The sequence below is a fragment of the Polyergus mexicanus genome, unplaced genomic scaffold (assembly GCF_030449975.1).
Source record: "Polyergus mexicanus isolate NDT 795.1 unplaced genomic scaffold, iyPolMexi1.0 SCAF_10, whole genome shotgun sequence".
NCBI lineage: Eukaryota > Metazoa > Arthropoda > Insecta > Hymenoptera > Formicidae > Polyergus > Polyergus mexicanus.
Window position 1 is genome coordinate 1053783 of NW_027223330.1, and position 18689 is coordinate 1072471.

An 18689-nucleotide genomic window follows, 5' to 3' on the forward strand; every position below is an offset into this window, starting at 1 on the left:
AAACATATGTAGTTAAAAAGTAAAACTACGAAGCGCACTCATTATTTTTCATTCTCGAAATAGCTATCTATTATATGCAGTATGTATGCGTATTAATGAAAATCACGCGGCACGCAGCGATTTTCTTATGAAAAATAAATGCTGCTGCTATATATTAATAATCACATATGTATGAAACATATATTTCTAAATATGTATCTACAGATACCATATTTCCCTCAAGTATAGAAAAAGTAAGATACAATCAAATGTTTCTAAATATTTATGCATTGAAAATCATTGTACGTTTGACATTAGTAATGCTGGAAAAATAAAATACTATCAGAAATACTATCAGAATATGATATTACCTTTCGATTTTTTATACGTTCTGATATATCTCGTATTGTATCTTATTTCTCTCCGTACTCCGTCATTCATTTCTTTACTTTTATAGCAAATAGAACGATATTTACTTCATTTCTCTCTTATTTACTTCATTTCTCCCTTATTTCATTTCTTTTAATGAAAATCGTATCATCTTTTTTTTTTGTATTTAGAACTTTTTTTATTTACTCGAATCTTGTAAAAAAATTCCCTGAAAATTTCTTGATATTATAGATATTTTTGTTCAAAATTTCAGATAAAAAGAGTATTTCAAAAATTTTTTGATGAAATTTCTTAAAATAAGTTGTTTTTTTTATTGTACGTGTTTTCTAATGCTTTTCATTCATACAAAGAAAAAACATAAAGCCACTTAAGTGTCAAGTACTAAATTTACAAATGTACTGGAAAAAACTTAAAAGCTTTCGTTAAGATAAAAATTTTTAACATTTCATAACATTTTCATATTTTATCACGAAAAATTAAAATAAAGAATACGTACCACATTCAATATCTTAAAATATTAAATATATATAAATAGAGATAAATATATATATATATATATATTTATAATGTATCTTGAACACATAATTTACTTGGCCTGCCGACTGTTCACAATATTAGAGCAAAATTATCGAAGAAAGAATTTTTTTTTTTTTATTCTCCGAGACTCCCCATAAGATTTTGTAAGAATTCCTTGATTCCTCCAGGTACAAAAAAAAAATTATCTAAGAATTTCAGGTGTTCCATATTTTTTCAAGGAATAGACACCCTGTATTTTTTTCTATCTTACCTGGAGACACTGCGGGCCAAATGAAAGGCAGAGGTGGGCGCGAGGGAGTCCCTTCGGTCGCACCTACATCTGTATTGATGCGACTGCCTGGAGGAACGGGCGCTGTAGGACGTCAGCTGCGCCTGTAGTTGCGATTGTTGCTGCTGCGGCGGTTGCTGAATCTGCGGCGGAGGCGGCGGCGGTGGCGACGGTTGTGCCTCGCCGTCGAGCCGGCAGTGAAGCTCGATGTCCGGTACCGATCTGGTCGCCGGATCCTCATTGGTGCCGCTCTCCTCGGAGCCGCCGAGTCCGGACACGGACAGTTGCGGCGAGGCGACCAGGAAGGTTGCCCGATCCTGCCGCGTCAGCACTGGCTTGCCCTGAGACGCCGCGGCCACCACGACCGGCGGCGGCGGCGGCCTGCCGAGCAGCGCCGCCGTCTCCTCGTTACCGCCGTAATCGGTACCGGCACCATCTTCCTGCGCGACCGTGTTTCCGTTCGTGTTCATCTCGTGCCGGCTAATAATCCGCCGCTACTTTATGTCGCCATCCCCTGAAACGGACCGAGGAACGTGACCTTTAATCATCTTGAGTTCCGATCAAATGTCATTTACAAATAGAAATAGACGCGTCATAACTTTCAATTGCTCAACACTGTAAAGAAAAACTGATTGAAATTCAGATGAAAATGTGTCTGAAATTTTAAAAAGTTTTGGTAAATATGCATATTAGGTTACACCTCACCGATAACTTTGACCTTGACATATATTGTCAAGGACATGACCCTACGTAACTTTTCCTTATAACTTAACCGGCGGTCTCTTATAGTTTCTGAGATATTTAAAGTTAATATTTGGGTAACAATATAGAGACAGAGAAAATATAACCTAACTCTTTTTGGTAATTGTGCAGAATAGGAGAGGCAAAGTCCGCCCCACAATTGTTGCATGGATGAGAAAGTATATGAACGCAGTGGGTTCCGCACTCCCTTACGGGGGGGGGGGGGGCTCCACTTCCAGAAGATATAACCCAACCCAAACTTATTTCTGAAAATTTGGTTAACAACGTAATCCAAACCAAAGAAATAGGTTTGGGTTAGGTTATATTTTTCGGAAGTGGAGCCCCCTCGTAGGAGGGACGGAACCTACTGTGTGCACGCATATACTTTACAAAGCAAAGCGAAGTCCACCCGACAATTGTTGTGTGGATGAGAAAGTATATGCGTGGACGCAGTAGGCCTTACTATAACAAAACTAGACACATAGGTTTGTATTGAATCTCGCTTTGCGTGGAAAGTAAAAAAACCCAAAGAGCTTCGTCTCTGGAAATGTAAAAAAACACTTTTTTCACGTCTGATCTGCGTAAATACAATGTAAACAACCTTCATTTTTCTTTATTTTATAATAGAAAAATCATTAAAATTGTGAAATCATAACTTTAAATATCTCAGAAACTATAAGAGACGGTCAATTAAGTTATAAGGAAAAGTTACTCAGGATCAAGTCCTTGACAACATATGTCAAGGTCAAAGTCATCGGTGAGGTGTAACCTAATATGCATATTTACCAAAGTTTTGTATAGTGAAGATCAATAAATTCTAATTTTAATCTTTCTTTAACTTATTACAAAGAATTTGGAGTAGGAAAAAACCAAACTCAAAAAGCAAACATTTAATAAAATCGTCGCAAATTAATCTTACAAATTATTTCTTCATTTGGCACACAGTAAAAAAGAACTGACTCAAACTTCAGGCAAAATGTTTGCACCTTCTTTGCAGACACACTTAATTTTCAGGCAGAATGTTATCTGAATTTTCAGACACACTCTTCTAAACTTTCAGGAAAAAACGACTCTGATGATTAAGACAGATTGTTTGAAATTTCTTTCAGATACCCAGATCTGAAAATTCAGTGTATCGGATTTTTTAGAAAATTTTTTACAGTGTAATAAACGAAATATAATTGTATCTTCTATTATATTATCGTCAGAACATATATTTTATAACTAATCGAAATGCTATCAATTTTATACAGATAAATGGTATAATAATCATAAAGTCAAATGTCACTTTAAACATCGGTCATTCGAACATTCACTGATAAAAAAACTTAATGAGCAAAATGTGTAGAAATTGTCGCAAAATTTGTCAAAAAATTTGACACGTATACCTAGTCTAAAATTGCTTTATATATTTTTTAATCGCAGAAAAATTATAAATTTAAAATAAATTTAAAATAAATTTGTAAATTTTTGTAAATTTAAAGTAAATTTAAAATACCATTATAAAGTTTGGGTAAGTAAGGGTAGATTTTCTAATGCTCTAGTAATTGTTGAGAAAGCTGGTAACGCAAAATGCAACGGAACACTTATCGTGTTACATGCTTGTTACGATGGTTAATGTTTATCATTTCGCAGCAAACACGGGCACTCGGTTTGCTTCTCTGTTGACTTTGCGTAGACTACAAACTGCCATTAGTTTAGCAGTAGCGCCGAGATAGTTGTCGGCGTAGCTTAGAAATGACAGAAATAGAGAGCGGCGTGAACAACGTCAAGACAAATCGAGATAAGAATAAGAAATAGAAGGAGGAAGATATCTCTAGAGCCATTTGCACCACAAAGAGAGAAATCGTCACCTGTCTGTTGTATTTGCAAGCTGGTTGCACCAACGTTGGTTGCCGCTTCATCAAATCTCTCTGTTATTGTACAGCGATCATTCAATAATAAGTAGAAAATGGAATCACTTATTTTCAAAACATATTTTATTACGATCAAGTAGATATATGATATACTTGTAGTTCGTAATTTAAAAAAAAAGATTTTTTTTTAAAGAGATAAGCGCATGTTATTTTATTTAAAAAATTAGCGATATATTAATTATAAACAAAATTTTTTTTCTCGATATTACAGCTATGAGATAAAGAAATTAATCATAGTTATAATCAATCGAGATTGTCGGTGCAACCACCAACTTTTAAAATCGATTGTATACACGCCGATCATTAAGATCAATAATTTTTTCATTGTTTAAATTATATATAAAATCTAGAAGAAATACTACGAGCAATCAGAATTAATTGAGATTCAATAGCATTATCACTGTAGACAAAAGTATTTGACTAAAGCTACACTGTAACAAAAATTGATTAAAACTCTTCAGGCACAAAGTGTCCGCAGCTTTCTCGCAGACACACTGAATCTTCAGATAGAATGCTGTCTGAATTTTCAGACACACTTCAATTTTCAGATACGCTTTTTTCAAGACAAACTTCAATTTTCTTTGGAATTTTCAGAGAAACGACTCTGATGATTAAGACAGATTGTCTTAATAACAAGAAATTTCTTTCAGACACACAGGTCTGAAAATTCAGACAAAAATGTGTTTGAATTTTTAGAAAATTTTTTACAATGTTTGATCAACTTCATCCCCTGTCTCATATAGACCATTGTTTGTTTCATCCTTCAAACTGTAAAATTGAAAATTTGGTTCCCTCCTAGATCATTCTTTTTATCTTCAAACTGTAAAATTAGAAATTTGATTCCCTCCTAGAGGGAATCGTATCTTAACTATATGTCAGTCGAAATTAACGGCGAGTCACGAGTTTGAGAGATATCTACGTGAATATTGGTTTCCGAGCTATCGCCGAATGGTACTCGCGGCAAATTTCGAGTATCACCTACCAAAAGTGTTTCGAGAGTATCGACCGCAAACGATGGCGGTACCAGGTCCGGTTTGTGGCCTTTCGAGATTTCCGATGTGAGATGCGCCGATGGCGGTATGCCGCAAGATTTGCCAAACTATTAGAGTCGGCCATTTAACACATAGCGGGTGATCTATTTGGAACGCGAAACCTGGGATAATAAATGAGATTCTACTGGATTTCTTATTTATGACGGACATTGAGTCGAGACCGATCTGACAATGAGTTAAGAACGAGAATCAGATAAAGTGGACATAGACATCAATATTCGTTTTAGTAAAAGTTTCATGTTGAATTCGGACGCCAAAAAATATATGACGGTCCCGCATTCAATTTTTATCGGAAGATAAATGGTGTGGTTAAGAAATTGCAAAGTAAAGTTACCTCCGGTCACGGAGAGTCTCTCCATTTAATAATAAATTCGCAGGTTCTGACATTCGTAATAACTTTGTCCGTCTTTCTGTTGACTCAATTTTACACTTGGCTAATCTAAATAACTGTCAAGGCATTTTCCGCTAACGCTTTTTATATAAGGAAAAATTTCGTTTTAATAACCGCGGAAAATTGGATCTTGGATCGTAAAACGGAATCGTTAGTAGAATAATTTCATGACGGAGCATGATCACGTAAAGACCTATTAGCGCAATTAAATGATCACTAAGCATATAAAGTGAACGATTGTACAAGCAAGATTACGATTGACGGTTAAGAGCGACCATAAAAGGTCCTGACCACCTTTATTAGAGTCACATCCTCGTAAATTTGCCTGTGTCTCGCAAAATCTAACATTCTTTTCCACTTAATTTAATGCATTATCGTATCGCAAAAGTCTTCCGTTGTCAGCGGAACATGAACACCAAGCTAATTCAAAATTATTTAAAGATAAAAAAAAAATATATTGTAAAATATGTGTAGTCTATATTTTTTAAATAAGTGAATCAATAATAAACACACATTTAACGCTATGTGACCATGTATGTGTTTCATGTACACCGTAAAAAAAAAACTAACTGAAACTTTAGACAAAGTGTCTGCAGCTTTTTTGCAGACACACTGTCTGAATTTTTTTAGACGGAAAGCTTTGTCTGAATTTTCAGACACATTCTTCTAAACTTTCAGAAAAACGATTCTGATAATTAAGACAGATCGTCTGAAATTTTTTTCAGACAAATCTAAAAATTTAAACAAAAATGTGTCTGAATTTTTAAAAAATTATAGTGATGTTTAACATAATTTAAAAAAAAAAAAAAAAACTCATCCGTAATCATACTATTATATAAAGGAGAAAAGTTTGTTTGTTTGTTCCATTGTTCGGGATAATCTCAGAAACTACTGAATCGATTTCAAAAAATCTTTCACTGGTGGATAGCTTAGACCTTCTTGAGTAACATAGGTTATATATCATCGTGTTGCAACGTTTAGAAATCGAAAGAAAGCAGTAAGAAGTATGTACGTGTCGAGCGCGCGAAGCGCGCGAGGAACAAACGCCATCTAGTTGAGAATATGAGTATCTAACTTTTAATACCTTGTTTACCTATCCTGTTACCTAATTTAAATATTGACATTTATATGCTCTTTTCCGTGCTACGTTTAAATTATGTTATATAACAATAATTTACGCGCGTCACGTGTCTTCATCATTCAAGACACGCGACATGTCCGTCTATATTTAAAGTGAAATAAGAAACAAACGGTTGTGTTTAGTATGCACGGGAGGAGAGAAAGCAAAGTTTAAGTTTTTCTTGGATCAATGTCCGATCCCCACGAGCGAAATCGTATCCTTTGCACGTGTAAAAGTGGCTCAGCATAAAACATGGGATAGAAGAAGCCCATGCAACTCGCGTGAAAGCTACGCAAAACTTATGCTCTCTTCTTCGTGCGTTCAATTTTTCAGCGACCTCCCGCGACACTTTTCGCGACAACCTTGCTCGCTACTCGAGGACCCTTATACCGCTCCTGGGACTCGCCGAGTAATTTTTCGCCGTCGAAATACAGGTGAGATCGTCATCTCCGTCGTGGAAAAGGTGAGAGGTCGATATCGGTCGGCACACCTAACGGAACACGTATAGAATTTCTCTCCAGGTGCACTTTCGCAAAAATGTTATTGAACATGGAAAATAGTATACAGTAATATCTTTCTAAGATTGACTACATCGAGCGACGGAGATAAACTGCATCGAGTGAAATGACAATAGAGACAAATTGATGGTTTCAGAGAAAATAGTTTAATGGAAAAATAGCGAAATACACGTTTGTATTTATTGGTCCTATATTTTCATGATATGATTAAACAGTGGGTCGATAAAAAAAAAATTAGTAAGTAAAATTTAAATTTAAATAAATTTAATTAAAATTTTAAATAAATTAAAAAAGATATTTGGATTAATTAGACAATGCGCCTTTTAAGCAATATTTATAAATTTCTCTCAACATCTCGACATTTTATAACAAAATTCGCCAAGTCCTCGCCTCTCCCATCGCGTTAAAAGTATAGTCTCAGATCCCTCGGGAGAATATAAGCATGAATAATTGAATGAATGAATATCGCGATGACTCGCGTTATGTTTTCATGCGTGAGAGGCGGGTCTCATGCAATCTATAGGTTAAACGAAGCTCTTGGGTGTTCCATACGAAAGGAGAGCACAAACATGCACTTTCCCTCGTGACTGCCGTGTCGTTCAGATGAAATGAGACGCCAGATAGATAGATGGCTGGATGATTCTAGCACGCGAACACGCGCGCGCTCCGCGTTTTGATTCCCTCTGGAATAAAGTCGACTGACTTTATGAAAGCGATCACGAGCGACGCTCGCGAACTCGTTAGAGTCGCCTCCGGCCTCGTAATTAGAGAGCACGGAAGAGAGAGAGTGTCAGAGAGAGAGAGAGAGAGAGAGAAGAAAATAGTGTAGTAATTTATACAGTCGACAGTTGATGGTCGCGACCCGTTAACGATGTGGAATTCGTCGCGCTTGTTCAATCCTTTCATTTAGATTGCGGGGACTTTCGCACACGCAAATGCTTGTTTAATAGTAACATAAGAAAGCCCGAGGAAAAAGAAAGAAAAATGGAAAAAGAAAAAAAATTCAGAGCCATTCAACAAACTAAAATATCTTCACTATTATAAAATCAATATCAAACTAGTCGGTTTTAAATTGGCCGATCCATGTTTAATGAGGAGCGTCTGACCCGCAGCCGACTCTTTTCCCTTTGGATAATCAGTTACGGTTACGTATTAAAATTAAATGAGATTGACTTCTCTTCGAACCTTCGGCATTATACTTTAAAATCTATTCCGTATAAAAAATCTGTTCTTCTCTTTTACGTACGTTTTTTAAGCTTTTACTTATTTCTTTTTTCTTTATTTCTCTCGCAATTGTAGACAGACCAGCTCGAACGGCGATGGCTGACAGCGCGATCTGACAATGAGTATACTGAGTATACGATCGGATATCGCGTGTCAATTTCAACGACATAGTTTGTTCCAGTCCACGAACACCTGGTGGACATTGGATGCACACTCCGTTATCTAATCGGATCGAATCTTTTGGTCACCGTCGATGCAAATTGTTCAAAGCGGAAGAAAGAGACATCCGTCTGTTGGACGATGGCCACTGCCATCGTATATATGTGTGGCAATATTATCGCGGGAACGTGGACCCTTAGACCGCGTACATAAAGGCAAGCGATAAATATGAGCTGCAAGGTTGGGTAGGTGAAGAAAACTACTAGAGGGTAGTTTAACTTGAAAAGGTTAAACGCGAGATAACATTGCCAGCGTTTCCTGCGAAACGTATTTTCTCGAATGGAAGACAGGTTTCCCAATTGAAAGAGAAAGATATATATTACTAAAAAATTCAAAACTGTGCTCCATTTATACATATATGTGTATATATATATATATATATAAATGGAGCACAGTTTTGAATTTTTTAGTAATATATATCTTTCTCTAGTAATATATATCTTTGCTTACTTACTTGTCGGACACCCTATATATATATATATATATATATATATATATATATATATATGTATATATAGGGTGTCCGACAAGTAAATAAGCAAACGAAAGGTGAAGATAGATTTGGGTCAAACTGATTCGAAAAGTCCTGAACTATTTTTCTTTATAACGCTTAATAAAGGAATTAGTATCGAGTAAAGTCTGGCCAATCAGCGCCAATCTTTAGCCGGACGCACGTCGGTGAGCCGCGCGCCGTGAAGTGTGCCCCTTCGGATCCTATCAGGCGCGCAGTTCACTGACGTGCGCCCGGCTAAAGGTCGGCGCTGATTGACCAGACTTTACTCAATAATAACTCCTTTATTTAGCATTATAAAAAAAAATTGTTCAGGACTTTTTGATTCAGTTTGACCCAATCTACCTTCGTCTTTCGTTTGGTCACTTATTTGTCGGACACCCTGTATATAAAATTTAAGGGAAAAAATCATTTATATTCCTCCCCTTTTTAATAATGCAAAAACCGTTAAATCGATCTATTTCTGTCGAAGAGAGAACATTTCAGCAAAAAATAATCCATCGCACATTAAACACAAGCTATATACACGTCGTTTGTATCACGTGTCGGCGCAAAGGGAAAAAAATTGCCGACATTCTACGTTTCCCTTTATGGGTCGCGGCATCGTGTGATATCGCGACTTTATGCAACGCTCACAAATAAATTAGTCTAGTCCTTAAAACTATCACACGAACCGCGTCGGCCTATCGAATCGATTTCCCCGTATGATTAATTTGGGAATTAAAGTGTCAGTCATTGCGATGCGACGAGACTATCAGGTCATCAGGTTATGATTCTGAAGCGAACCGCGTCAAGTAATATAACGTAAAATGGAGCCCGCACGTTTCGTCAGAGTTATGACGGACAATTGACGGCCAACCGTCGGCGTTTTACGTGTTCCTTACCGCAATCGTTTCGAGTTATGCACAGTTTACCGCACGTGCCGGCTATAACGGGCCCCGAGTATAGTGAACGCTCGTCTACGGATGATGAACTTCTGCCTCCATTTCCGTTGATATTTTTCATTTCATAATTTCTAAGTTTCACGTTTTCTAATCCTGAAAAATATATCTCTCAACTTTTTAGCTCTTGATTATTAATTTTAATACCCAATGTTTTTTTTGTAACGTAAATTTATATTAATAATCATAATAGCAATAAGATAAAACTAGATAATTGAAAATAATCACAACACAATAATCTTCCAATAAAAAATTAATCATAACTATTATCTAAAAAAGAAAAAAGATGGATGCCATGCTATCAAATTTTTAACTCTTGATTATTAATAAAGTATATATGTTTTTTTGTACTGTAAATTTAATAATAATAATAATCCCAATATAATAAGATAAAACTATAGATAATTAAAGATACAATTTTCAACATAATAACCTTGCAACAAAAAAATTAATAACCATTATTTAAAAAAAAAAAGATGGATGTCGTGCTCTTAAATTTTTAGCTCTTGATTATTAATATAATATACAAAATGTTTTCATGTAACGCAAATTGATATTAATAATCACAATGACAATAAGATAAAATTAGATAATTGAAGATGATCGCGATACAATAATCTTGCAACGAAGAAATTATGGTAATAACCATTATTTAAAAAGAGGATGTCATACTTTTTTAATGAACTTTTTTGCGAAGTAACTTTCAGAAATAGCTTTAAGATGAAGACACATTCTTGCAATTAGCGTGATGTAAATGTTAATGAACATCTCAATTAGCATTCTCATAAACTAGTTGAGAAACTCTCAAACTTATTCGAAGAACACTAAGTTTCTGGCGTGATAAAAATTTCAAATTTGCTCGACAATCTTACAATTCAACCGGCACATCTTCAAAGTTACTCAAGTTCAAGAGTTAATAAATGTAGAGACATATGACGCCTCTAAGAGTTTGGCAACTCGTTCAACATGTCACGCCCGTAACCATTAAAATTTCCAAAGTGACCGTGAGAAACAGATGGAAACATCTGCCAGATAGACAAATATATTCCGTTTTAAATCGCCGAACATAACTTAGTCGAGCTTTGAAAAGATTCTGAATGTCAAGAATAAATACTCTATTATATTAATATTATTATCTGCTATTATGAGTTTATTTAATATTATTGTTTATATTATTGTTGTCATTCTAAATTTGGGGGAAATGTAGCGGGAATATGTCTGGATTCCTCGAGATTATAAAATAAAACAAAAACTTGTAGTATGTCCCTTTTAAATCCGTCGAATGACAAATCGAGGAATTATTAATATTCATGGATTCTCTAACCGGGGATTTCTTGCTTGCTTATTCCGGTCGACGCTCATTAACGCGCGTTTGCTTTATCCATGTGCCATCGTACGTGATTACGATCGTAGCTTCTCGAGTTCATCTATGCCATCGTTTAACTCTCGACAATTGGATCCTTGGGATCACCATGACCGCCTAGCAACGCCCTTGTTTGCCGTATTTTCAAAATAAACTTGGTGCTCGATGTTTATATGTGTATGTTGTGTATGCAATTTCGTTTTTTATCACAGCCGGATGAAACCTTATACGAGTTTTTAAAAGGGCAATAAAACGACAAGAAGCACTTTAATTTGCATGTAATTAATTATAAAATAAAGTAATATCCTGTTTCTTCTCTTTTCGTATTTTACAAAATTTCATCAGAGTCTAGCATTTCAAAGCTTATATATATATTTTAGATATAGAAGTTGCAAATTTTATCATTTTATAATTGCTGAATTTTAACTAACATTGCAAAAATATATATTTTTCAATTTCCAAATTTTCAACTTAAAAAAAATTTGCTATAAATTTATTTCTTAGTAAATTATATTGACACATATGTAAATCTATCCTGAAAATAAATAGTCTTCCACAAGGAATGTGCCACTTTAATTACATCGTATAATATCTTGTTAAGGTTCCAGAATGGCTTTAGAGAAAGTATCACTTTACAAGGCATCACAAAGGTGCACTTCACGCTTCATAAGTAGGGGTTCTTATCGTTAAAAAAGGACACAGTAAAATTACAAAGACGAATGAACCACATTCAATGAAATAATGAAAAAAAAAAAAAACAATGTGTTTTTAACTTTTCAGTTCTCTTATTTGTGTATTCAAGATTTTTGATTTACTATATAAAAACTTTCATGTCGATTCAGATTTTTCATACCCTGTCTGTTCCCAAATTATAAATTAATTTTCTAGATTCTAAATTCTCCTTAATTACGTATATGCGTCATTTTGTTAATATCTGTTCAAAATCGTCTCACATTTCAATTTTTTTTACATCACGATCTTCATTAATGTGATGGGTCAATATCCGAAATAAACCTAATTTGTTTTACCGATCTAATAAATCGCATCGTGTCATCGCGGCTGCGAGAACCAATATTCGCGTGATGTATCGATATTTGAGTGCGGGGGGAAAGATTGTAAGGGGCTACGCTATCGTGATTGGTCAGCCTTATTTTTCGAACTAAGGACTACGCTCTCGAGGTCTGTTCGGTCGCATGCACTCGGTCTCATGCCTCGTCTTGTTATGGCACGTACTCGACGAGGACGAAAATGCGGAGGGTGAATCAAGTGCAGTAAGGTCGAGAGCGAGATGGAATGAAGGAGAGTACAATATGGAGGATGAGTGCCCCTTGTGAGAGGGCGCGAAGAACTAGAAACTCCCGGCGCGATCTTGACACAGACGTGAACACAGTAGCGAGTCGTTGCAACTGAGTTATTTGCGCGTATCTTGATACGCAATTGTTCTTGAAAAATTATAAGTCTACGAGACTTAAACCTTTCTCAGAACCCGATACAAATTGGCGCTTTATTTGCGAAATATCGCGAACGATGTTCGGCCGCAAAATATTTTCATCATTCTTCTACGAAGAAGATATACAATATTCACAGTAAAAATTTGTCAAAAATTATGAATTCAGACATATTTTTGCCTGAAATTTCAGATCAGGAAAGAGATTTCAGACAATCTGTCTTAATCATCAGAGTCGTATTTCTAAAAGAAGAATGTATCTGAAAATTGAAATGTGTCTGAAAACTCAGACAGTGTGTCTGCAAAAAAACTGCGGACGCTTTGTCTGAAATTTCCAGTCAGTTTCTTTCAAGATTGGATAGTAACTAGTTAAACAGTTAAAAATGAACTTAAAGAATTGAATAGTTAATAACTTTTAACTTAACTTAGTTAATTTTAAACGTGTCAACTTTTAACTTAACCTGGTATTTGTAAATGCATTAACATTAATTTATTAAATTTTTTTATACAAGTTATAAAATTATTCATCAATATTAAAGTTGTGCGAAAATGGTTGTTCGTAATGCGAATAATTCATTTATCGTACAACAAGTTTGTCGGTTGTATCAATTTGCTGTTGAATAGAAAATTAATTTTTAACTTTAATGAGTTAATCATTTTTTAATTTAACTTTAACTGAATTAATTTTTGTTTAAGTAACTTTTAACGTAACTTAGTTAATTTTTAGGCCATTAACTTTAAACTTAACTTAGTAAAAAAAAAAAAAAAATCAACTTATCCAACCCTGGTTTTTTTACAGTGTATACAATATTCATTGTAAACAATTTTCCAGAAATTCAAACACATTTTTATGTAAAATTTCAGATCTGAGTGTATGAAAGAAATTTCAGATAATCTGTCTTAATCATCAGAGTTGTTTTTCTGAAAGTTTAGAAGAATATGTAAAAATTGAAGTGTGTCTGAAAATTCAGACAAAATGCTATCTGGAAATTCAGACAGTGTGTCTACAAAAAAAGCTACAGACATTTTGAAGTTTCAGTCAATTTTTTATAATGTATATGATATTCACTTTAAAAATTTTTCAAAAATTTAAATATATTTTTGTCTGAAATTTTAAATCTGGGTGTCTCAAAAAAATTTCGGACAATCTGTCTCAATCATCAGAGTCATTTTTCTGAAAGTTCAGAAGAGCGTGTCTGAAAATTCAGCGTCTGCAAAGAAGCTGCAAACGTTTTGAAGCTTCAGTCAATCTTTTTACAATGTTGTAACGAAAATCTATTAAATCATTCTGCAACCACGCATATTTTAACTCGAAAAACAATTTTGTGTTTAAAAATTAGAAGAAATTGAACGAAGTAATGCATGAAGAAATCTATTGCTTTCGCTATGAATTATTGGAATAAATAAAAACAGTTGTATTCAGGGCGTTTGATTGTCCGAACCAGATTGGAGCGAAATGTGCGGGGAAACTTTCTTATCGAACTTACTTGGAGCGTGATTGTGGAATAGTTGAATACTCGACACGAAACCGCGTAAAACTTCGCAAAATTCAACACATAAACATCCTTCTAAGAGTGGAATTTTTTATTAACGATTCGCCAATCGCGCAAGTTAGCAAAGAGTGTTCGTGTACGAATATGGCCGCTACATCGTGACCTAGCGAAACCGCATGAAACGTGAAACAATTCAGTGTCTGTCAATCATTTTTCTCGTTGAATTCGGATTTCTCCAAGTTGCAGGCTAATCTTCGACTTGTCGACAAACGAAAATGAACGACATTACAATAGAATCTCTTCTCTGCTCTTCTTCCCTCTATCACGAAACGAAATAATCGAGCGGATTAATGTCCGGGTCGATTCTCATTTAGCCGGGAATATCCAGCTGCAATAAGAACCAATGGCGCACGTGGAAGATTCTTGTCGATAGGAAGTCATTCTCATTAATTCGCGAGCGAAATCTAAAATCGCGACCAAATGTCGGGGAAATTGAATATTGTGCCATATCCAGTCGCGTCTATTTTGGAACTTGATTTCACAAATGAGGAAAGAATGAAGAGAAGCGGGTTTAAAAAAAATTATTATACTATCCAATAATTTTTGGTGCAAAATGAGAGATAATTAAAGCTATTCTGACTATAAGGCGTATCACTATGATGTTAGTTTTCTTTCAAACGCTCACGCCTATTTTAATTTCGCTAAAATTGAACTTCTCATTGGAATGAACGGTAAAATTGAATATTGCGCTCTCTTTACGCGAACCGCTCGTGTACCGATGCCTCGCAAACCACGTCAGCCACGTCACACTATTTCGGGAACACTCAGACGCGATGCCTTTAAATAACTATGGACGCCAACTGACGCAGAAACTGACATCGCTTAACGATAAGCGACACACCGGTGATTCGCGTTTAAAGCATTATTAACGCAACCGTTCGAGTCTCGGATGCTTTCGTTTACCTCGGATGCGAAATTGATAGAAATATTCGTACGAAGCAAATAAATAATATTTGGCTTGGAATTAATCCTCCTCCGCATATAACATCAAAAGTCTTTGCACTCTCGAAACTTGTTTGTTTGTTATAACAGTGTTCAACTCAAATCTCGTAAAAAAATTCCATAAAAATTCTCTGTTTCTTCCAAGTATTTTTGTTCAAGATTCTAAGTAAAGAGAATATTTTGAAGAATTTTTGATGTAATTTTATAAAATAAATAAATAGTTCATTTTTTAAAATAAATAAATAATAAATTGTTTTTTTACACTCATACGAAGAAAAAACACAAAGCCACTTCAATTTCAAATCTTAGATTTCTAAAATATAAATGTATTGAAAAAAAGGCAAAATAGCTTTCGTTTAGATACAAATATTTAACTTGCATAACAATTTCATTTTTTTAGCACTAAAAATTAAAATAAAGGATATGTACTGCATATTCATGCAGTTATATTTTGTTAAGACATTAAATATATAAACAGAGATACAATAGATATATATTTATAATATATTAATAATTTTAATCACATAATTACAATTTATGGTTTATTGGCGAATTGCATATTATTTGCAGTATAAAAGTAAAATTATTAAAGAGAAATTTTTTTTTTTTTATATTTCTCGAGTCTCAATAAAATTCCATAAAAATTCTCTGATTTCTCCAGGCACAAAAAAATTCCTTGAGAATTCCAAGTTTTCCATGTTTTTCCAAAGAGTAGACACCCTGTATAATGTATCCTCAATATTTGCATATTTTTAGATCTGTGAACCGTCTTTGGATTCTTTTAAATTCGCGAATTCCAAGTCACACACACATACACACACAGAAACACACTTACTCACACACACACACACACATACACTATCTAAAAATCTAGTCTCGTCCGCTCTTAAGCTATATATACGATCCTTGTTTAGAAATAAACTTTATAATAGCGAAACCTCAAATAAAATTCAAAGATTAAAGTATCATAAATAAAGTACCATAGATATGCCTTATCTAACAGCTATTACGATCTCTCTCGTAAATCCTCGAGTATACCTTTCGCATGCAATATCGAAAAAAGTCGGCCGGAAATCTTTAGTCTACCTATATTATCGTTCGATTATAAACCAATTTGACGAGAAGCCATATATGTCGTGATAACGTAATTGCGTCTATCTATCGACGAGCATAATGCAACGAGACAAAGTGTACGTTATCGCGACGCGTATTCCATGCGGAGCGATCGATCGCGCGGCAGTCGTAATATAGTGTACATAGTATGGTATATACGTCAAGCTTTGCCGACTAATTAATACACCGAGGATTTTGCTGGATAGTCGTGCCGAACCAGGTCATCTTACGCTGCGCGCTTCATAACGATGAATCCTCGGTAAAAACAAAGTTCTCTCTGATGGCTTATGAAAAGAGAGAGAGAGAGAGAAAGAAAGAAATCATATTTTCCAATGTAAATTTTATAAAATATGCGTGAAATGTAAAATTGTCTTATAAACAACGTAAATTGATGGAAACGGATTATATTTTCGAGAAAATTAAGTTCGACTTTTTCTCAAATTATTTATAATAATAAATTTTTCCTGATATAAGAAAGAGATAAGAAAGTGTCTTGTATCATTTTTTATTATTAGATCTTTTACATTTTGCAAAAATTAATATAAAATATATATTTATATTCGATCTCTATTAATAAATTAGATTAGTTTTATTTATATTGTTATTTATTTATTTATTTATATTTCAACATTTTTATATATTCTTGCGGCAAAAATGTGAATTTGAAATGAAATACAGAGGAGAAAAGTAAGAGTCGATTTCTCTTATTCGTTCATGATTAAAATAATGCACATTACACCTCGAACAGTAATTTCGTGAATGGCGCTATATGCAAAGTGGATCAACACGCAAGTGTAGGAATTTTTCCTAATTCGATTTACACCTCAAATGGAGCAGCGTCCATCGTTCGCCTTGACGATGCCAAATCCGGGTTTATAAATAGGCGAAGGGGTGCGAAGTTCTCCAAGAGTGCTTTATCATCCGGATCCTGGACCGACGGTGTATAAAAATAGATGATCTCTCGACGACGGCGGCGATGGCGGTGCTTTTATACGCCGTAACAGCGCTTCCATCAACGGATCGCTAAACGCATCGCGCCAGAACGCCATTTTCCGTTCGCGCGAGCGCGGATGGGTATCGGCCGGACATATTTGCGCGAGGTGCATTTCTGTTCCGAGGTTGTTTCTCTCTACGCTTCATATTCCGCCGACAAAATTTCCGTGTCGCGAATAGCCACTTGTCCCCGATTTGTCATTTATCATTCTTTTCTCTCACTCTCTCTCTCTCTCTCTCTCTCTCACCCAAGAAAGTTTTCGACAAAAGTGAAAACGCAAATTTATAAAAGGAAAATTGATCGTTGCTATCCATGGACCTCACATAGACGTACGCTTTTTATTAAAATCGCGCGGGAAGCTGGCAAAAGCGTGCAAAGTTGAAGTTCGTGGATACAATTATTATTTTTCTTATTAGGTGTACAACTTTGCTTCTGCCGTTTTTTTCCCGAAATTCGAGGCTTTATTGTAAAAAACTGGTTAGGCGTTTTGAAATTGAGTCACTCCCAATGATCGTGCCAATTCTTTTTGACTTTGACTCGAGTCTTCATTAAGTAATGCCTCCAATTCTGTATCTTCGAAAACCTTCTCTCTTCCGCCGCTATGCCGGTCTTCGACGTGAAAATCACCGTTCTTGAAGCGTTGAAACCACTCGCGACACGTTCTTTCACTAATAGCGGCTTCACCATAAGTATTTGAGAGCATTAGATGAGCCTCAGCCGCAGATTTCTTCATATTGAAGAAGAAAATTAAAACCTCCCTCAAATGACGAGAATTTGGCTCGTAAACTGACATTTTCAATCGAGAATAACTTTATGATGCAGACACAAATCGACTAATGTATCTATGGGGTTATGTTGACAGATGCCCAAGTTTATTGCATGACATCTATGATCTATTTATTTCGACCACTACTTACCGCTAAAGCCATCTATAGGAAAACGGCGGAAGCAAAGTTGTACACCTAATATTATTCTTTCTATTCCTTCTCCATCTTCTCCTTCTTTCTTCCTTTTTCTCTTTCTCTTCTTCTTCTTCTTCTTCTTCTTTTTCTATATCTAAAAAAATTCAAGTATGTTTTATTTAAATAATAATCAAAAATACATTAACATCTTATTCTTTTCCTCCTTCGTCTCCTTTTTTTCTTTTCTTTCCTTTTCTTCTTCTTCTATTTATTTGATGTTCTTAATCTTTTCTTTTTTTTTTTAAATTAATTCTTTGTTTTTAATTATTTTATATTATTAATACAAGTACATAAAAGATTTTTTTTTTAATTTAAATAATTTTTTATTTGAATAATAATTGTGAAAACGCATTAACGTATTATTGTTAAGCGACGAAAATGAGGAACGATTCAACGGAATTTTGACACTCCTCAAGACAGGAAAATAAACATGAAAGATTTATCCGACATTTTTATAGTCTAAATACTTTCTGAAATAAGAGTTTATATATTATATATCTCGATGACC

At 34.7% G+C, this 18689-nt stretch overlaps 1 protein-coding gene across 4 annotated transcripts in view; it reads right to left on the bottom strand.

Moving 5' to 3' along the window:
- The window catches only part of Sk (small conductance calcium-activated potassium channel), a 163724-nt gene that overhangs the window by 105028 nt on the left and 40007 nt on the right, over nt 1-18689 (bottom strand). For 3 of the 4 annotated variants that reach the window (XM_070303586.1, XM_070303587.1, XM_070303590.1), the window contains exon 2: nt 1157-1688. In XM_070303586.1, coding sequence (XP_070159687.1) covers nt 1157-1644 — 488 coding nt within the window. In that variant the 5' untranslated portion in view covers nt 1645-1688. Of the gene's footprint in view, nt 1-1156; nt 1689-18136; nt 18276-18689 lie in introns of all 4 variants that reach the window. The other variant, XM_070303589.1, reaches the window with a different exon arrangement.